Here is a 21,606-nt window from a genome sequence, read left to right on the forward strand (position 1 = left end):
GAAGGTACCGAGGGGCGATAACTCGGCCAAGAGTCATCTCCGGATTTCCCAACGGTGCCTGGGTACGGTTCCCTTTGTGGGCTGGACGCCCCAAAGCGGCGAGCTCTGCGGTCCCTGAGCACTCAGCGCGGGGGCAGGGGAAGCCGCCGCCGCCGCCGCCGCCGCCGCCGCCGCGGGTCCCGGCCGGGGCACGGCCAGCGCGGCCCCGCCGCTCCGCCGCCCCAACAGCGCCACCCAGCGCCGCGCCCGGGGCACTGCCCGGGAAGGGCGGCTGAAAGCGGGAAAGCCGCCCTGGAAGCAGAGCGGAGCCGCAGGGAGCGAGTGAGAGCGGCCGGCAAGCGGCAATGGGGTGTGCTGTGAGCTGCTGGTGCCCCTGGCTAACCGGGAACCTTCGACAGAATTAACACTTCTGATTTATAACGAAACGAGACCAAAAAAATCACCCCCACACCAAAAGTATACCAATCCAAAACACCAAAACAAAGCCCACAAAGCACAATTTTCCAGTTTTTAAATGGCCTAACACGTTTCCCAGCTTGTTTTAACACAAGAGGCATGGGTATGAATATCAGTGGGAGCTTCCTTGGGTATTTACTACAACAAATCGTCCCGAGAGTGAACGGGTAAAGCAGGATATAAAGCTGTGAAGTTCATCCATTCATAGACGCAATTCCTTTATTAATAAAAACCAGCAGCAGTAAAAACTGTCCCAGCCGAATAGTGGCTGTGGGAGGGACGAATCCCACACCCCAAGCCCAAGGATGCAGGGAGTGGGGAAGGTGGGGGGTTCCCCCAACTGCGGGGCACGAAGAGGAAGCCAGTTGGTGGCAACATATGTGTATTGTATTTCTCTGAAAAAATTTGCAACTCGGCTAATTAAATTCCTGGCGCTGAACTGGTCCTTGGCTGAGATCATGGCAATTGGGAGGGTTGGGTTTTTTTTTTTTTCCTCCTTACAGGAGTTCCCTCCTTCTTCCCATCCTCCGCCTATTAAGTCAAGTCTCCCTTGTTAAAAGACCCCATAACGTGGAAGAGGCAGAAAAGCAGCAGCAGCAGGAAAGAAAAAGACGTCTGGAAAATATTACCCGTTTGCTGCTGCTGCTGCTGCTGAGAAACCTCATTGAAACAGTTACTCGGGCAGCAGCAAGGTATCACCAAAGAGACTTTATCTGATGCTGATCTCTCAAACTTTCAGACACTGCCTTGCAACTTCTCCAGGCTCCTGGCTAGCCGGGTTTGAAATAAGATCTTCAGCTTCGACCACGAGAAACTAACTCCTTATTTATTATTTCTACCTTTTTTTAATTATTATTATTATTATTATTACTATTATTTGGGAAAAAATCCCACAACTTTTGAGCTAGAAACTGAAGCAGAGAAAGACAAATACACGATAATTGTGAAAACACGTGGGAGAAAATGAGTAGGACTGAATAGCCTTACACGATTTTTTTTATTATTTTCATTTTTAATTATTTTTTTTATTTCTGAGCGTCTTATTAAGTCCCTGAAAAGTGCGATTTGTTCTTTTACCTCAAACTTGGAAACTATTCAGCGGGAGCAACGGTACGTGAGACCACACAGTTGGCTGGAGCCCCTCTATGACCAAAGGACAGAAGGACAAACAAGGTAGGTGATTTATGATTATGCTTCTGTCAGCTCAAGAGCAGAAGACCCCCTCCTCCCATCCCCACTATTCCAGGGAGGAAAGCTGGAACAGATCCCCAAAATACGAGTGGGGCTGGGGGAGGATCTTACCGGCTCCTACGCTACACCTATTTCAGCAATGAATAGAACCGCCGTGAGGATGAATGAAGTTTTCAGCTTCAACCCCTCCTCCGTGTAATCCGTTTAAGACATTGCTGAGCTTCAGGATCTGGGGGGAAAAATCCCGACCTCAAAAAGCCAAAAAAACCAACCGCCTCATAAACCCTCTGAAATTAGAATAAAATCGAGCACAGGCTGGGCAGCCGCTCCGCTGATCGCAGCGGGGAAGGCGAGACCTGCTCAGAGCCCGATCCGGCTTCCCTCCCCTCGCCTTTGCATCCAGGGCCGGGCGGGGACGCGCCGGCAGCGGAGGGAGGGCTGGCCCTGAGGGGAGGCAGGCGAAGCGGCGGGCGTGGGGCTGACGGCCCGCCTCGGCCAGCGCTGCCGAGCCGCCCGGGCGCCGCGCAGCGCGGGGAGGGAGGGCAGGGAAGGAGGGAGGGAGGGCGGCTTCCCGCGGGAGGGCCGGGAGCCGAGGGCTGCGGGGCGGGGGCTGCCCGGAGCTCCCCGCGCCGGGCCCGCCCCGGCCGAGGGAGGGCCGCCCCGGGGCCGCGGCAGCGGGGGGCGATGGCAGCGCCAGCACGGCCGGGCCCGGTCGCTCCCGCGGGCGGGGCCCGTGACGCGGCCGCGCGGGGATCCCCGGCCCCGCCCGGTGACGCCGCCGCTCCGCCCCGTTGGATCGCGGCCGCGGCGCCGGGCCGGGGTTCCCCCGCTCCGTGTGCAGCCCGCGGCCAGCGCGGGGCCCGGCGCCTCCGGCCGCTGCAGAGCCCTCAGTCCCCGGCAGCCCCGCTCGGCTCCTCTGGGAGCCGCGGTGCGTGTCTCGGACACAGAGAGAGCCTGCTGGTCACAGCCTCGCCACACAGCATCCATGGCGATGCTGGCAGAAGCGGGCATTGGCCCTTGGGAGGGATTTTACCCCATTTCCTTGCCCCGAGAGGATTCCCTTGTAGTACAACACTCCTGATGGGCGTTGTCTTAGTCTAGAGAAGACGGAGAGGGGATCTCATTAATGCATATAAATATCTCAAAGGCGGGTGCCAAGAGGATCGGTGCCACACTCTTTTCGGTGGTGCCCAGCAACAGGACCAGGAGCAATGGCCTTAAACTAAACCACAAAAGTTTCACGTCAACAGGAGGAATAACTTCTTCACGTTGAGAACGGCAGGGGACCAAACAGGCTGCCTAGGGAGGTCGTGGAGTGTCCCTCTCTGGAGACATTCCAAACCCACCTGGCCATGTTCCTGTGTCACCTACTCTAGGTGACCATACCTGGCCAGGGGGGTTGGACTCCGCGATCTTCACAGGTCCCTTCTACCCCCAAGGGTTCTGTGATTCTGCAGGGCTGCAGTGACCCCACATCTCTTAGGGCACAGCTGCTTCTCCATGTGTTGCTCTGCTTCATAGTCTTCTGCCTTTGGGATCATTTTTCCATTGGCACCCATGAACTTTTTTGAAAGCACACATTGTGTGTAACATGGGTGCCTTGAGGATTTTTCTGAGGACTAGATAAGGGTAATAAATCTTTCTTACCCTGCATCCAAGCATAGAAAAACTCGAGTCAAGGTTTTTCCAGTAGGAAGAGCTGCTCTACTGGATTCAGTGGAGTTTTTCAGGCAAGGTCACTAGGAAAAACTCAAGTCTTCATATTTGTGACATGGAAGCGTATTTGCTCCATTTTTTTGCTATTCAAGATTAGTGTATACAGCAGCAAAGTATTCTAACCAGCAACCAGAAAACATTTTTAAACTAGATTTTTGTTTACCCACAATCCAAAATATCTGAGTAGAAGTATGATTTACTTCTTGTTTTGTTTCTTGGAGCATTTGTCTGGGGATTTTTTTTGTAAGTTTTCTTTCTTAACAACTAGTGTATTATTGCGTACACGAGGGTCAAATCCAACCTGCAGCCACAGAATTCTTTCCACATTGGTTATTTAAACCTGTAAGAGATTAAATTTGAGCAGTTTAGTGGGAAACATACACTGAACAAATAGGAGATTGTTGATTTGCTGATCAAAGCCTGCGCATACAGAGAGAGTTTGCCATCATCAGTAATCCTGTTCTTTACTTTTAACTTAACCTCAGAGTTAACTTTAGTCTTATGTGAGCCCTTTCCAGATCAATAGCATAACAAAATCTGGAAGTTATAAATAAGCAAAAGTTCCAGATATGGTAATTGTGTTGTAATAAAGGTGTACAGATGGAGCATAACTTTTCACTTTCCTCTCTTCAGGCTGTAGAATAGAAGAGGGAGTCTGGACAGCTATCTTATGCTTGTGATTAATATCTAACTAGAATAATTTGTACTCCAATGATATATTATTTGATTTACCAACAAAATAATCCTAATAATGAGTCTAAATATTGTCTGAGAAATTGTAAGCCTCAAACACCATGTACTCCCAGAGAGTGTATACAGGCCCAGATCCACACGTGCACTCTGACACACTCTGTCATTGAAGCAGCAGCTCTGTGGCAGCCAGTGCTATCATTCTCATTAGTAAGGAAGTAGATATTAAGGATTATAAAGATTTCATTCTTCCTTTGGTTGTGTGCAAAACAGCCCTTGGCGGCTGTACGCACTTAAAGCTGTGTGTGCTGGCTTTTGTGGTGCCCACCTCACTGCTCTCAGGCCTTCTGCTGAGTTAGACTTGCATGTTTGTTACAGACAGATCCCCACAGACTATGGCTTCAGGGGAATACAGGCAAGGAAAATAGCAAGAGGGGTGCTGGTTTTTGTTGGAGTTTTTTTACTAAAACCAGTTATATGGAACTAGAGAACAGGTGGATCTCATATAGCATTAAAAAGAGTAACCTAAGCCTTATGGAGCCCTCAAAAAATTTTGTGCATGATCATGATCCCCATTTTACAGGTGAGGAAGCTGGGACAGAGAAAGGTGAATTCACTTATTTAAGGTTACCCAACAGGTGAATGACAACACTCGGAAGGAAATTGAAATTTTCAAGGCCCTGATCCACTCTTAGATTCCCTAATGTAAGAAACGCAGTGGTAAAGCATTGACATATCAAACAACCTTTTTAAGGGAGGTTAATCTCTACAGTAAATTTGTCAAAAATATACTTGCATTTTTACCTTGAGTGTCCCAGAAATAGCATATTTTCAGAGAAAGATTTTTTTTGTGCCTTGTTATCTTGCAGTTACTACAGAACTGCAAGATAAATTATCCACTGATTTCACTCTTCAGCAAAATACCTAAGTGCACACTTATCTTTAATGACACACTTACATGCTTTGCTGAATTCAAAGCCTCAGCACTAAGGTTGAATAGATATTTAAGAATGCAGCTTCCATACAGGCGTGTAAAAATGAGATGTTTTCAAAGGTTTTCTGTGCTCAGCACTTCTGGTTTCCACAAAGGTTCCAGACAAATCTGATCTGCAGATCTGACATGTGAGGTTGATTGGTCTTATCAATTTGTTTTCAATGAGAAGGTGCTATTGAAGCTGCTGCTACAAGTGTCCCTCCTTCAACAAAATTGCTTGAGTTTGTATTGCATCGCAGTAACTGGACACCCAAATTGGATTCCTCTTGAACGAAACTAATTGCAAGGTGTGCCTCTGGAGGACACTTATCAGGTTTTTATTCCATTGGGTCTGACTATACTTAGTTCAGAGTAAAGCACAGAAATGTATGGAGGGTGGAGTTAGGTCCTCAGCACCAGGTGCTCTTCTTTGCAGATCTGTTGGTGTGGTATTGCACTATTTGCTGATGTGACCACAGCCCTCGATGTCTAGAGAGAGACACAGCTCTTTGTAACCTTTAAAAGTGAAGGGGACTGTGGTGGGTTGACCCTGGCCTGCTGCATGGTGCCCTCCCAACTGCTCTATCACTGTCCTCCTCAGCAGGATGTAGGTGCAGAAAAAAAAGAGGGCAAAACTCCAGGTGTGTTGAGATAAAGGCAACTTGATAAAGCAAAGGCTGTGCATGACACAAACAAAAACAAAAGATTTATCTTCTACTTATCAGCAGATGATGTTCAGTCACTTCCCAGGAAGTGGGGCTTCAGTACTGAAAAACAAATATCATAACAAATGCTTCCCCCTCCTCCTTTCAGCTTTTTTATCTGAGCAGATGTCACATGGTATGGAATATCCCTTTGGTCAGTTTGGATCAGCTGTCCTGGTTATGTTCCCTCCCAGGACCTGGCCCACCCATAGCTTATTGGTGTGGGAGAAAAAGTTGGAGACACATCCTGGATGCTGGGAGCACTGCTCAGCAGTAGCCAAAACACTGCTGCATTAGCAACACCTTCCCAGCCACCAGCACAAAGCAGAGCACTTGGAGGGCTATGGGGAAAAAATCCACCTCAGCCAGGCCCAGTACAGGGACGCAATGAGCACATTTGTGATCAAACCTTTATTACTCCCTCTTGGGTAGATATTGGCTTTTGCAACTTATGGTTAGGGTTTTTCTAAATGTCTTCAGATGTTTGGAATTACTAAGTGATAATTCTGTCAACCTTCCAAATCATTCAATCATGTTAGGTGCAAACTTTCTGTGTCTCTCTCTCTTGCTTTTTAATCTTCTGAGGAAAAGCTACCCAGAAATACTATGTGCCAATGTTTGAGTGTTGTATGAAAGGGGATTTCTGAGAGAGATGATGTAGTGAGATGTATCCCACAACAGAGGGTGCAGAATTGAACAGGCTGCAGATAATATTGATATCTTCTGGCACCAGTGCACATTGGTTTTCTGGATATCTATTTGCCCCTATTCAGTATTAGTAACAAAATAAGCTTTTTCTGTCTCTTTGCCTCCTGACTTCATAAAGGGATAAATTATCTTCAGGCCCTGTTACTCTCAGAGATGCATGAAAGCTGATTAATAGCCACGTGGAGGAACTTTGCCACAGGATTTTGGAGGAAGAAAAATTGGTACTTTACCGTGGAAGTCACCAGTGTTCTTTGATGAGTAAAGACCCAGTTCAAAACAAAACATAAGAACCTGCTGACTTTCAGTCAAGGGTCTAGATCTTAGATCTTAAACTTAGATCTTAAAAGTTAGATCTAGGTACCATAACTACAGTAAATGCTAGTCTAAATGTTTTTCAGAATAGAGAAAACTGAAGCATATTATGCTGTGTTCTTCTAATTTGAGATCTAAGGCATTATTCAGTCTGAGAAAGGAGTGTGATCTCTAGTGCTACAGTTAATACCCTAATTATTAGATGTACTGTGTATCAGTCATTTGTTAACCTGATGTTTTTCATGAAAGCATTGTTAGAATACTACAATTTTAGTTATGCCAGTTGTTCATAATAATGAAAATTCCCCTTCATCACAAAGGGGAATATATTCTTTTTGTATATATATTTGGCTTTATCAGGATGCCAAGAGACACAATGCCAAACAGTTCACCAGGTGGACTCTGATGTCAAGTACATGCAAGGGTTCATTTCTTGGTCATGCTTTTCCATAGCAGCCTCCAAAGAAAGGCTCTCCTTGCCTGCTACTGTACAGTCACTACAAGGCACGCATATACTTGGCACTGCTTTGTGAATCAAAATGTGTCACTGAATCAGCAGCAGCCTGCACAGCATCAGGATTTAGCATATGGCTTTCACATTGCAGTTCTACAAGATGGGCTGGTGAGCACTGCTCAGCTCATCCCTGAAAGGAAAGAGCTGAAACATCACAACGACAAAATGCTCAGTGCTAGACTGTGAAGGCTCTTTACATAGACTCCCCTTGTGCATGCAAACCTTGGGTCTGCTTGCTGGAAGCTGTGTAAAACTCACACTGGGTTCAGCTCCATGGGGTTAGGTGAAAGTGCCTGTAAGGGATTTAGGTGCCCAAATTGCAGGATAGAATTATTATATTTCACTGTGTCAGGCCAGACTAGATACTCATAACAGCACTGTCTGATCTGAAAGTCTCTGAAGCGGCTGCTGCCTAGCCTCAGTATCAGTATTTGATTCAGCAGTTCATTTTTGGTCCCAGACTTGTACAAGCATCATTTCCTTTTTAACTTCTTGGCTTAATTCTTGGAGATGGGTGGAGAGTTTTTGGCTTCTTTGCTATTGTTTGGGCATGTTAAATTTGATAAAGATCATTTCTGCTGGGCAAGCTATCAATGCCTCGTGTTAAATCTTGAGACTATTGAGCAACTTTTCCAGTTCCCCTGAGATTCAGTCATTTAAAAGACTATACATAAAACCCTCAATTGCACATACAAAGGGGAAAATTTCTTTGATGAAAGCCAGGAATTTAGATCAAAACACTCTTTATTTTCCTGAGGTTGACAGAGAAAAGAAAAAAGAAGTGTTGTTTTATTAAAACCAGAAAATAATTTCTTGATCTTAAAAGACTGGATTTTTGCAATGGAGAGGATCTGTGCTGTAATGATAAAGTCAGAGAATTTGTTTTTGTTTGTTTGTTTTCCTTTTGTGCAGAAGCACTTCATAGGTGGAGCAAAACAATAGCAAATTAATGTAAAAGATGCCTGCTACAGTATATGGTCATTCAAATGTAGCCACTCCAGATCTTAATGTAAATCCTGTTTATTTCAGCCATATAATTCTTCATGTAAGCAGACTTTAGGACCCCAAATGGGAAAGCAGAGTACAAGTGCACCATTAATGAGACATTTACCTTGATGTTTGTAACATTTTGCATGCTTGAGGGATTAGTAAACACATGGACTATTTTACTTCGAGGTAATCTAGAGGGGATCCATTACTTAATCTGTTTTCTAAAGCAAGTCTATTTTGGGCACTGAGTTTCAATTCACCTATAGTGGTGGCAGGCATAAGCTGTCTTTTATTAGACATCTTTATGACCCCTGCTGTGAAAGGTTTTCAGACAGCCAGAACAGGGAGGGTCCCTTTTGCTGGTGGATGATTACAACACCTGTCAGAACCCAGCCTTAAGTATTCAAGGAAGTCCTAGAGCCAGGGTCTGATTTCTTTAACAGTGCCTCCAAATATACATTTAGGAGGCTTCCTCCTGTCTTGAAATTTAAGACCCTAAATAGCCAATGGAAAAAGACAAAGTCTTTGTAACCTCAAACTTCATGCTTGCCTAGTTTATTTTTATGTTGTAAGTGATTCTGTGTTGAATTTTTTGTTCCGAGCCTGTAGCTTTTCAGACATACATATAGCTGATGACAGCTATGCTGCTGTGTCTTGGTAGTCATTTTACAAGGAAGAGTTAAAAACATATGTGATGTAAGGAAGTCCTGTTCCAACTTCAACTTTGGCCAACAGATGGTGAAACAAACATGAGCAGCAGATGAGTGAGATGATAACAGCAGGGAAAATATGAATAATAGCAAGAAAACACAAATATTAAATCTATTACTCTGAGAGGACCTAATTCAGCAAAATATTCAAGCATGAGCTTTATTGGCTTGCAACACACTTGCTGGGTTAGCCTTAAACAGACATCACCTGTTTTATGTCCTTCACATGAAGTGCATCTATTGACAGAAAATATTGTCATTAACTTCTTACAATTCTGAGAAAGCTGTTGCATAAAAAGGGTAATGTGATTGTCAGAAAAGGTATTTAGGTACCAATGGAGTCGACCTGCCTGCCTGCCCATACTGTTTATTTGTTTCAAGAATGCCAGAGCACCCCCCGTGCCAGCCAGTTGCTCCATAGCCCAGAGTTTAGGTTAGAAACAGCCAGGTAAGCTAAATCTGTAGAAGTGATCAGAATCAGCTGACGTCCTAGAGAATTTTTGAGCCCAGGGTGGAGTGTTGGCTCTGTTAAATTTATGCATATTTTTTCCACAGACTTAATCTCAGTTAAGCTTTAGCCCCTATACACTCATGCTTACATGTGCGTGTATCTATGTACACAACTATATGAATAATGCATTTTTGCAGTGGTATTGAGAAGGCCTTTTAAAGCAGATGTCTGATGATATAAATATAAATTATATATATAGTCAGACATCTGTTTAAAAAAATTATAAATACATTCAGGCATCTGTTTTAAGAATGTCTTTCCAATATTTTTGCAAACATAACTAAGCGACAGAAACAATTCAGGGTGGGATACAGTCATGACATGGATGGGGGATGAGGAGGGGCTGCCCAGACATTCAGCTGTTCCAGTCCCCTGTGACCATACAAAGTGAGTGGTGGCCCAAAAGCCCCTTCTCCAACCTCCTCAGGATAATATGACAAGAGAGTCTTATCCAACCAGCCCAGGCTGCCAAAATAAGTTCCTGACACAAATAGCACCTTCTGTGAAGGCACTGTGAGTAGCAGAAATAATCTCTGCTACATTAAGTCTGTTTGGATTGCACTTTACATGGGGGAAGTCCTGCAAAGAGATGTTCAGTTGAGCAAGGGGATGCAGTGAGTCTGTGAGCTAGAAGCTCAGGGCGTATCTGTTGATGCTGAGATCTGTGTTGCAGCCACGTGCACCCCTTATGATGTCGTATATCAGCAAGTGGTGGCTCTGCTAATGGTTTCCCTACTTCTTTGCAGATGTATTGTGAGAGGTTTATATGCATCCTGAGAATACTTGGAACCACACTCTTCGGGGTGTCCCTCCTACTGGGAATCACCGCTGCTTACATTGTGGGCTACCAGTTCATCCAAACAGACAACTACTACTTCTCCTTTGGACTCTATGGTGCTATCCTGGCATCACATCTCATCATCCAAAGCCTGTTTGCCTACCTAGAGCACAGGAAAATGAAACGGTCGCTAGAGACTCCAATCAAACTGAACAAAACAGTTGCCCTTTGCATTGCTGCCTATCAAGAAGATCCTGACTACTTAAGAAAATGTTTACTTTCTGTAAAAAGATTGACCTACCCTGGAATTAAAGTTGTTATGGTCATTGATGGGAACTCAGAAGATGACGTTTACATGATGGACATTTTCACTGAAATCATGGGTAGGGACAGTTGTGCCACTTATATCTGGAGTAATAATTTCCACGACAAAGGTCCTGGTGAGACAGAGGAGTCTCACAGAGAGAGCATGCAACATGTATCTCAGCTGGTCCTGTCCAACAAAAGTGTTTGCATCATGCAGAAATGGGGTGGAAAAAGAGAAGTAATGTACACAGCATTCAAAGCACTGGGGAGAAGTGTGGATTATGTACAGGTAGGTATTAGAGCACCAGGTCAGTGCCAATTCAAACACACTTTGAAAGAAAGCAGCTTTTGTATATTTTGTGCAGCATGTTAGAGGCCATCCTAGTCCCTGATGAACACAGTGCTCCTTTCAGTCTGTTTGGAAACAGCTTGACCGTTAAAAGGGTATTTTGCTACCTTTTAAAATGGCCAGTCTATCTGTGACTGTTTTAAATTTGTGCACCAGCTACTGGAGAAATCTGAAATCCTTCCCCTGCCTTCAGTACTGTGCCCTCATCCAAATGGCTTTGCTTCAAATGCCAATGACCTCCTGAAAGCCCCATCTCTGCTCCTGTGGGTGAAGGTCTCGGGTGAGGCTTTATTTTGTGAGTTTGTCAGTGGCCCCGTTTACAAGCAGACAGACAGGTATTTGGTCTCTCTAGGGAATATCTTGGAGAAGTGGTGAAGTCTGTAAAAAAGATGGGGATATATTTTAAAGGCTTTGAAGGCCATGTGGAGCATTCAATAAAAGGGTCAATGTGTAGATTTGAAAGAAAATTTCTTCAGCTAAAGCCTGAAGGAGCTTTTGCTTCATCGCTTACAGCTGCATTACCTCACTCACTGCAACTTGGCCTTTAAGGCCCTTATGACACACTACTCACTTAAAAATGAATTAGGCTGGGTCCTCTCTCCCTGTTTCCAAAGCAGCAGAGGCACATTTCTTTCCAGCTGCCTTGGATCCCCTGAAAGATTGTCTATGTTTTTGCCTTACTTACATGGATTCCTTGCTCCTGCAAACGTCCCTGCTGACTGTAGGAAGGGGAAAGGGTCACGTGTGGAGGAAGGCGGGTGGGATCAGATACTCTGGCTGGGCACTGAGGACCTTTCCTTAGAATTCTAGGCCAAGAAGGCTCATTTGACTAATCCCACTGAATAGATGATTTTCCTAAAGAACCACCCTCAGTTCTTCCAAGCTTCTCCCACAGTCAGGGCATCCAGCAGTGTCCTGCAGTGGAGCAGCAGCTCCCCACGAGGTGCTCTCTGCTGGCTCAGGGCAGCTGCATGGCTGAGCCATGTGTGTTTCTGGGGCCTGTGCCCAGCCTTGTGTGGGTGTGTGCATGCTCTGCACAGCACAGCATCCACGTGCAGTGTCCCAGGGACCTGGAGGGGCTGCCAGGAGCTGGGCTGAGAGCAGCGAGTCTTCAGTGCACAGGAGGGGCAGAAAGTGAAGAGTGCCAGGAACTGCTCTGTTATTGGAGCTAGGAAAGTAAAGCCAAGATTTAGAACCCATCCTCCACCACTTCCCAAACTGAAACTGATTTATTCTTTCAAAACAATGGGCTTAAGCTCTCCATTGTCTGCACTTTGGTTTTGTGCTGTGAGGAACTATGATGGGATAAAAATGCTGATTTTTCTTTATTAGCATGGGTTTATAAACACACAGACATACTGGATTGCAGAGAAAGAAGGCAGAGAGAAAGCAGATTCATTGCAAGTTTCCTCCCTCAATTCAGCTCTTGTATTTTTCAGGGAACCTGGAAAAAGTGTTTCTATTTCAATAGTCACAGCATAAATTCAGAAAATAGAAGAGATATTTTTGTTCAGTTAACACTCCAGACCTGGCTCAGAAGGTCTAATGAATTTGTCAGACTGTAGTGCTGCTGTGAGCACAGTATGCAGTAGTGACTGATGCCACAGTCACATCTACAGTCACATCTGTAGTAGAAATGCAGCCCCTTGGTGGCCCTGGCTACTGCAGAGTCATAAAAAACATGCAGCTAAAATGTGGCTCTGTTTTATGAATAAATAAAGGTTAAGATATTTCAAATGGTCCTTTGGGGAGACCCAGGATAAATTACTTTAAACAAGTCCTATATTTCAAGGGCTAAGAAGTCTGCATCAATGATTAAGGACTTTTAAAAGTTGCCAGTCAGCACCACTGCCCACCCTGAAAATTGTAAGCCTTACAGTTCTTAGAAGACACCCCGGAATTATGAACAGGCAATCATAAACAGTCAGACCAGTGCAGATAACGGGCTGTTACTCAGTAGTGATGTCTCATTAAGTACTGCAAACTGCTGTGAAGGTTTGTTTCCATCCTAGAAGAGTTTATGAGTGTGCAAGTAATCAGGTGGAGGAGTTAAACTGGCAGGTATTATCAGTGCAGAGTTGAGAGGTAACCAGGGTGCAATTCATCTTGGCTTGATGGAGGTGCCTGTGTGGACAGTGCAGTGCAGTCTGAACTCAGAGCAGCTGGGATAAACTGTCACTGCCTACAGCAAGTTCAAAACCAGCTCCCTTAAGGTCAGTTGTCCCTTTCATGTGACTCTGTGACCCAAAGCAGTGATGTTTGGGTCACTCAGCCCTTATGTGGAAAGATGGCAAATTGTCTCTTGGGCTGTCCTGGGCACACCCTGGCTAGGCAGGTGTCAGTGTTTATTTGGGCTTCTAAGTGTCTGTGTTTCTCTGGTGTGTCCTCTGTTCACCTACAAAAACCTCATCCAGATGGAAAATGATGGCTTGTTAGATTTATCCCAGAAACCCAGACATACCCACTGTGCTGGCATGCCCAGGACATGTGATGGTGTTTTGTTAAAAAAAATCCAGTGTTTTCAGGATTCCTCATCCCTAATATATTAGTGATGTGGCTCATGAGCAGGCCTTTCTGCACAGGTAGATACATCTAATGGGGTGGGAGCTGCTCAAGTGGCAGGTGCTGGAGGGACAGCAGAGGGGCTGGGAGGCAGCTGATCCCAGCCCACCACTCATGGTCACTAGAAATGACATGCCTGTCACTGCCTGGGCACCCTGGGGAATCAGCAAACTACAGATTCCCTGTGCAAAGCACTCAGCAACAGGTTTGTCCAGGAAGACCCAACTAAAAGTATAGGCATTGTTTTCCCTCATTGTTTTGCTCCCTTTCTGTCACCCAGTGCTGCCACTGATGACAGCTTTCCACTAAAGCTGGAGTCAGGCCTTGGCCAAGTTACAAAGATGCTGTGGGATGAGGCCATTGAGGAGAGGAGATGGATGCATCAAGTTGGTGGGAGCTGGAGATGCTTGTGGCTCTTATCCTGACAGAGATATGAGAGCTTTCATCACCTTTCTCCTCTTGGCCCCCTCTGAGTGGGCATGGAGGGGAGCATGTTGGCAGAGTCCCAGCTGCATCCCAAACTATGCAGTCCAACTATCCTGGGTGACCTCTCCTCTTGAGTCTGGTCCAGAAAAAAGCCCCAGTGCTCTCCTCCCACTTCACAGAGCAGATGTAAAGGTTACCTCTCCCCTGGAGTGACAGGGCTTAGGTTGAATTGAAAGTTTTCATGAAAGGACACCAAAATTAGGATACCCATTACAAAGCCTCAGCAGAATCTGTCTTAATTTAGGTGGAGCTACTGACTTGCTCCTACTGACCCTGTCTGAAGTCAGAGGAATGCAATGTGGGGAGGCAGTATGAGAATTTTTAGGGTGGGATTCAGTCAGTCAGAGGGGTGTTTCTGGGACAGTCTCTGCTCCAGTTCCTGGGTGTCTGTGAAATGAGTTCACACACGATGTGGCCAGTTCTTTCAGCTGCAGCAACTGCAACAAGGAGACACCCTCTTGTTTTAAACAGGCTGCAGCCCGAGTCATTCTCCTCAGAGCGAACGAAAGCAATGCCAGCTGTCTCACAGACCAGCCAGCCTGTCTGAGCCCTCCTCCTACTCTCCAGGGGAAAGCCAATTTCCTAATGTACACAGTGTTTAGTTGACTAGGAGTGTTTGTGTAGCTGAAATGCCTTGTGTGTCATTTACTTCTGCCTTGGTCTTTTGGAGTACTGAACTTCGGGACTCACGCCTTCTGGCCTTACATATCTTTTTATAAGAATGCCAGAGAAAAATAGCAAATAATTTTCTCTACATCAAATGTCAAATTCCTGCACTAGTAGCAATACATTATGCATCTAAAATTAAAAATGAGTTTGTTCTGAAATATAAGATACATATTTTACATGAATTGCTAAACCCTTCTGTGAGTGAAAGAACGATTAGGTTTCTTCCCAGACTCCTACTTGGCTTTTTTTCTTTTTAATAACAAGTGCCTGGGATTTAACTCCTCGCTCTTTCCCTCATATGGCAGTGGGAAACATTTGACCAGGGTGCTCCAACTGTGCAACTGATGCAGAGAAACTCTATGTCAGAGTACAACAGGAATCTGCTGCACACCCACAAGCACCATCTTATTCTGCAGTGCCCCGTATCTTATTCAAAAAAGTCAGTCCAGTGTGCCAGTAAAACAAATGGAGCTGATACAGAGGATTGTTTGTGTGCACAGCCTTAACAAGTTCTGTGTTTTGCAGCACTATGCCTTGCTGGCTGGTACAAGTGACCTTTAACAGAAGTATCAGTGCAGACTTCAAAGACAGATTTAATTGCATTCAGGAGAATATGCATTTAGAGTAATTATAATCACTTGCATGATTTTTATTTTCTTCTGTAGTGAACTCCTTAACCCATTTTTGTTCTTGTTTTTTCTTACTTGTAGGTCTGTGATTCAGATACAATGCTTGATCCAGCCTCATCAGTGGAGATGGTAAAAGTTTTAGAAGAAGATCCAATGGTTGGAGGAGTTGGAGGTGATGTGCAGGTGAGTACAACAATTTTCAGAGAGGTGTTTCAGCAACTATTTGCATTGCAATAGATTCCTCTGCCTGAAATAACATTAAATATAATATATGTGTATGTATTATATGCATATATAATATGCCATTATAGATGCTCTTTTCATACCTTAACCTTTTTGTCCATTGATTGGAAACTCTTCTTGGATGTGAGCACTGTATGGTTTTAACATCCATAGCAAGCAAAAAAATAATATTCTGCCCCAATATGTGAAAAGGGGGGCACTGGCATTGTCAGGATTGTTGTGGCATTTTTGAGTCTCTCAGTATAGCTGCTTGCTCAAGGTACCAAAGAAAAGCTATAGAGGGGCAGGAAATTGAGAACAGGTGTCCCATAGCCATGTCCAGCAACCTCAAGCACTTCAATTATATTACTACTGGCAGTCAAGATTGATAGAAAGAAAAAATAACTTAGAAACGCTCTGCAGTGTGCACTCTGTATGTTACTGGGTCTCCCATCTCTGTCAAGCAGGGCAATAGAAAACTTCCAAGTCAGACCAGCTCCATGTGTGTTAGGATTTTCAGCATTACTGAGTTTTGCTGATTGCTAAAGCAAAAGGCTGGTGGTGCCTTTTGACACAACTCCTTCTGCTGCAATTTGTAAAGAGAAGTGTGTATGAATATTTCTGTTAGCCTTAAGATCAATCCCCTGTACTCAGTTGGACTTTTTATGTGAGACAGAGGAGAAAGAGCTATGTAAATGAGCAAGAACTTGCTAATGAATGCCCAAGTAGTCAGAAGTATTTCAGGCATGTGGCTCATAACTGCAGAAATTAGGATTCCCACAGAAACCTGAATAGCTTTGGAGCTCTAGACTGATCACAAACCAGGCTACACAGCCCATGCATGTGAAATTCCAGGCATGTGTGAGTACAAGTGAAGGGAGGCAGGACAGGTTCAGCTGTGACAGTGAAGGTTCATAAGCATCTGCATTGGGAAGGATGTGTGTCCTCTTTGAGGAAAGGTGACAGAATGAAGGCTTTGGGCTTTTTTTTCCCCCAGTTCATTTTCCAGCATACTCCCAGCAAGCCCTTCTGCTTCTAATATGTTCTGGAATTAAAACTGACAGAAATTAGGACCATCAGAGCGAAAGACTATTTTTCTAGTTGCAGGGCAATGTTTTATAGTTGTAGAAGGCCAAAGATCCACACACTTCCTTGTCACATCCTCTGGCACAAGGTGCGTGTTGAGAACTTGGATGTGAAGCCACAGACTTGCGCATCTGCTTGCACTCATGCATCCGCTCAGTGTTCAGACTGGATGTGCAGCTGGGCTGTGCAGAAGAGAAAGACTGAGGCATTTGTGTGGGCCTGAGGAAGGCTCTACTGGAGTATCACCATATGGCTTAGGACAAGGTAACAGGCTGGTACTGCGGAGACAGGACAGGTTGCTCCTCCAAGGAATGCTAGACATGGGGATACAGTTCAAGGTTAAACCTTTAAGGCCAGACTTGTGATACCAAAAATGTAGGGCAGACACCATAGACCATGAGCTCTGCTTTTCTTATGTTCCAGCATAGTTTTGGGAGGACTGGAAGGAGTCCTGTGAGCCCCAAAGATGTGTATGGGCAAGAAAGCAGCAGGAGGCCATGAACTCACCAGCTCTTCTTGGTAAATTCTAAATCCAGAAGGTCTAACTGGGGGCAAAAGGGAAGGAAAAATGAGACAGAAAGTAAGGAAATTTCATTGTGGAGAATAGGAAAAGTTGCAAGGAAAAAAAGAACCTCTTGGTGAAACAGACATTTGAAGGTTTCATCTCACCCTTCCTGTCAATGTCCTGGCTGAAATGTTTGTGAGTTGAACACAGGAGTGAGGTTCCCATCACAATTCATCTAATGGTGCTCCAATCTCAGAAAACTCCTTAATGATCCAATGTGCATGTTTTCTGTTTTAAGAGCTCATCTAAAAGGAAAACTGTTTTTTTATTTTGCAGATTTTGAACAAATATGATTCCTGGATCTCCTTTCTGAGCAGCGTGAGATACTGGATGGCGTTTAACATCGAAAGAGCCTGTCAGTCCTACTTTGGCTGTGTGCAGTGCATCAGCGGACCTCTGGGAATGTACAGAAACTCTTTACTCCATGAATTTGTGGAAGATTGGTACAATCAAGAGTTTATGGGCTCCCAGTGCAGCTTTGGAGATGACAGGCATCTAACTAACAGAGTTCTAAGTCTGGGCTATGCAACAAAATACACAGCTAGATCCAAGTGCCTTACGGAAACACCGATAGAGTATCTCAGGTGGCTGAATCAGCAGACCCGCTGGAGTAAATCCTACTTTAGAGAGTGGCTTTATAATGCCATGTGGTTCCACAAGCACCATTTGTGGATGACCTATGAAGCTGTAATCACTGGATTCTTTCCTTTCTTCCTTATTGCCACAGTCATTCAGCTCTTCTACAGGGGAAAAATCTGGAACATTCTCCTCTTCCTGTTGACAGTTCAGTTAGTTGGCCTGATAAAGTCTTCCTTTGCCAGCTTCCTTAGGGGCAACATTGTCATGGTTTTCATGTCACTCTACTCAGTGTTGTACATGTCAAGTTTACTGCCAGCAAAGATGTTTGCGATTGCCACGATAAACAAAGCAGGGTGGGGCACGTCAGGAAGGAAAACCATTGTAGTTAATTTTATAGGACTCATTCCAGTCTCCATTTGGTTTACAATCCTCCTAGGTGGCGTAATTTTCACTATTTACAAGGAATCAAAAAAGCCATTTTCTGAGTCAAAACAGACAGTTCTCATCATTGGCACAATACTCTATGCATGTTACTGGGTTTTGCTTTTGACTTTGTACATGGTTCTTATCAACAAATGTGGCAGGCGGAAGAAAGAGCAACAACACTACGACATGGTGCTAGACGTATGATATTTCCATGGGAAGTTACCCAGAGTTGTAAAGCAACCCAACGACCTTGTAGTATCTGTGGCATCAGACATATGTTGCCAAGGGAAATGGATCACTGCTGCTGGGAATAGGACACTTATATTCCTCTGGGTTCATTTTCATCCTGCCAAAGTAAGGAAAGAAAAAAAAAGAAAAAAATAAGAGAAAAAAAAGGGTTTTTTGTTTCCAAGGGGGGGAAGGACGCAAACCACACAGTTACGACCTGTTCACAAGAAAAGGGGAGAACTTCTGTGTTTATGCACTTTTTTTATTGTGCATATGCCTGACAGTGTTACGTTCTATATACCTCACTGGTCATGCTTATGTGTGTGGACGGAAAGAAAGGGAGTTTGGAGAATCAAGAAAAGGACTGTACAACCCCTTGCAACCTAATTTATGAACTTCTCTTTTTTATAGTTCTGTTTATAGGAAGGGTCTTTTGTTTTAGGCTGCCAAATGTAATGCCAAAGGTAAATTTTAAGAGGCCATTGGCTGAGCTGTATTTTTATATTATTGTATTATTTGTGTGTGTGTATTTTTAAGCCAACTTTTTTTTTAAATCACATATTTTATATTTTACTATCTGCCAAAAAAAGCTGCCTCCCCAACATTTTGTTCTTTAGCCTTTTTTAATATATTTGGGGACAAAAAAAATCATACATTCTCCTCCCAAATTTCTGCTGAAATGGTATTGTTCACAACAGAAAGAATAAAAAGTCTCTCTGCATTTTTGCAACTAATGAATGGTTGTTTCTGTGAAAAAGCATTTAAATGTGCTCTTTTAAGACATTTATTAGGAAAGGCGTGAAATTTTCAGGTTTTGCATACAAACACATTTGTGCATAAAAAAAAAGGCCAAAGGGGTAGATATGTGCAATTTGGGGTTTTTGTTTTGATAACATTTTAAAAGGGAAATTTGCTTCTCTGCTGAGAACTTAATATCCCTGGCATTCAAAATAAACCATAAAGCAAGGCAGGCTTCCATGCCACTGGAAAAGACATTGCTATGGAAAGCATCCCACTGATTTTATATGGGACCTGAGCAGTCAAAAACTTCTGACTTGGAAAAATCTTGGGCACATGAAACTGCTATTGAATTCACTGATGGTCCTAGCTGTCCATAATCTACTACTACCAAGCAAAGAGTTCAGGTTTTTATTAAAAAAAAAAATAAACAGGGAAGGAAAAACTTATCAACATTTCCAAAATGTGTGTGTTGTACTATGAAACTTCTGCAGAGTCCTTCATACAGTTTACAGAAAATAAACACATCCCTTTCTCTGACATCCAGTGTAATACAGACCCCAGTACTGAGCCCAGTAATTTGGTTTTGACTACAGCCTATCTACCAGAAAAGAAGCCAATTTTTTTATCAGAAAACATCAAGCCTTAGCAAATGCATCACTTCCTTGGTGCCTAATAATCAGTCCTGGACATTTATTTTGGACAATAGTTTTGAGAAATAATATTCAGGACTAAATTCTGCAGTCCTTCACCAGCCAAAGGAATGTGGCATTGAGCCCTAATATACTTTATAAAGAGCAACAGAAAGACCAGCTGCCCTTCTTAGATTCTGGTATTAAAAGCACTGTGGTAAAGCAGAAATCGGCGTATGATGCTGAAAGAACTTAGAAGCATTTTCAGCTTCTCTTTTTTATGCAGACATGAATAGATTCTGCTGTAGAATGAACTGCACACACACTACCTTGTTGTCTGATTATCTTGAGGTACATGATTGCTTGAACGTCATACTAATGTTATGTTAATGATTGGAGAGTTGATTCATGTTGATTACAAAATAGAACAGTATTAAAAAAAAGCAAGAGAAACAGTAAAAATCAAAAAAACTTGACTATGCCTTTTAACTATTTATGATGTAAATTAAAGCTTGGGTTAACATTCAAATGTCAAATAAATCTTCTCATTCTATAAAAAGATTGAATTAATTGCCTGTATTTATTCTAGCAATTATTCAATGTATTTCCAATATAGGTTGTATAGTATAATTGTTACTTTCATAAATAAAATATTTTTGATAAGATTATGACTAATTCATGGTATTTCTCACCAGCACTTTTACTTTGAAGCCATAAATCTGCACAGTTTGAAGGCTGTATTTCTAATGTCACCAGCCTGATTTCCAAGAGGGAGTTTGCCATGGAGCACCTGTGGAGCGCAGTGCGTGCCTGAGGTGGCAGGGGCTGGTCCCTGCTCTGAGAGGCAGCACAGGGCATAGGCAGCACTCAGAGTCTGTGCCAGCAGCTGCTGGATCAATTCAGTCAGAACACTTCCTTCCCTTTTTCCTCAGCTTCCTGATTTACAAAACAGGAATAGCAGTCCAGCTTCCTTTTGGGAAGCACTTTGAAGTTTATGGCCAAAGTACTTTAGTACATTACTTAGGAGCTGATGTTTTCCTGCCCTCCTGTCCACTGGAAATTTTCACCTTCCACAGCTTAGGAAGCAGAGGAGGCCAGGCCCATGGCCTTCTCCTGTTCCTCATCAGTGCTGTTTGTCAAGCCCCCTTTGCCCTGGCACAGCTCAAGGGCAGCTGTATGTTTTGTGTCACTGAAGGTTGTGGGCAGCAGCCACTGCTGCAGGGACACAGGGGACAAAGAGAAATCTCACACAGGCTTGCCACAGGTCAGTGACTTAGGAGACAGCTTTCTCAGCCCTCAGTGCTTGTTACCCTGTGTCTGTACTGTGCCCAGTACTGAGCACCCCAGCACAGGGACATCACTGATAAACTGCAGTAAGTTCAGTCCAGGTTGGTTTGGGCTGGAGTGGTGTCTGAGACTGGGCTGGTTGGAAGGGACAAGGGATGGCTTTGGCAGGAGGACCCTAAGGTCACATCCAATACCTATAGGGAGGTTTCCAAGAAAACGGTTCCAGGCTCTTCACAGGGCTGCTTGGTTTGATGATGAAGACTCCAAGTTGAAAGGGGAGAGGTTCAAGGTTCAGGGTTTGGCCTGGATATGAAGACATCTAAGAAGGTTGCCAGGACAGTGCATCCTCCCTCCATCCTGAGGCAGTTTCAAGGCTAAACTGGGTGAAGTCCTGAGATGCCTGGTCTGACCTTGGAGCTGCCCCTACTTTAAGCAAGGATTGGGGCAGAGATATGAACTCTCCTGTCATCCTTTCTGAAGCAGGTGTTGACAGCTCCACCTGCACAGAGTCTCATTCTGTCTCTGTTCCAAACACATCCATCCTGACCCCAGGCACAAATAGCCCAGCAGAGCTGGTACTGAGTACCCA

General features: G+C 44.2%; 1 protein-coding gene across 1 annotated transcript; it reads left to right on the plus strand.

Annotated features, from left to right (window-relative positions):
• The first annotated feature begins 10,182 nt into the window (after nt 1–10,182).
• On the plus strand, nt 10,183–18,471 carry HAS2 (hyaluronan synthase 2). Its single transcript, XM_054285856.1, has 3 exons — nt 10,183–10,848; nt 15,336–15,437; nt 17,404–18,471. Exons 1-3 carry the CDS (start codon nt 10,222–10,224, stop codon nt 18,334–18,336), a joined length of 1,662 nt encoding a protein of 553 aa, XP_054141831.1. The 5' UTR covers nt 10,183–10,221; the 3' UTR covers nt 18,337–18,471.
• The last annotated feature ends 3,135 nt before the right edge of the window (nt 18,472–21,606 follow it).

This window comes from Melozone crissalis, unplaced genomic scaffold, assembly GCF_028551555.1.
Source record: "Melozone crissalis strain CALT ecotype California unplaced genomic scaffold, PUWL_Pcris_2 ptg000002l_1, whole genome shotgun sequence".
Lineage (NCBI taxonomy): Eukaryota > Metazoa > Chordata > Aves > Passeriformes > Passerellidae > Melozone > Melozone crissalis.

Coding starts and splice junctions, on each gene's coding strand:
- HAS2 (XM_054285856.1), top strand. CDS start 10,222: ATGTATTGTGAGAGGTTTATATGCATCCTGAGAATACTTGGAACCACA. Junction 10,849..15,335: donor GAAGTGTGGATTATGTACAG/GTAGGTATTAGA, acceptor TCTTACTTGTAG/GTCTGTGATTCAGATACAAT. Junction 15,438..17,403: donor GAGTTGGAGGTGATGTGCAG/GTGAGTACAACA, acceptor TTTATTTTGCAG/ATTTTGAACAAATATGATTC.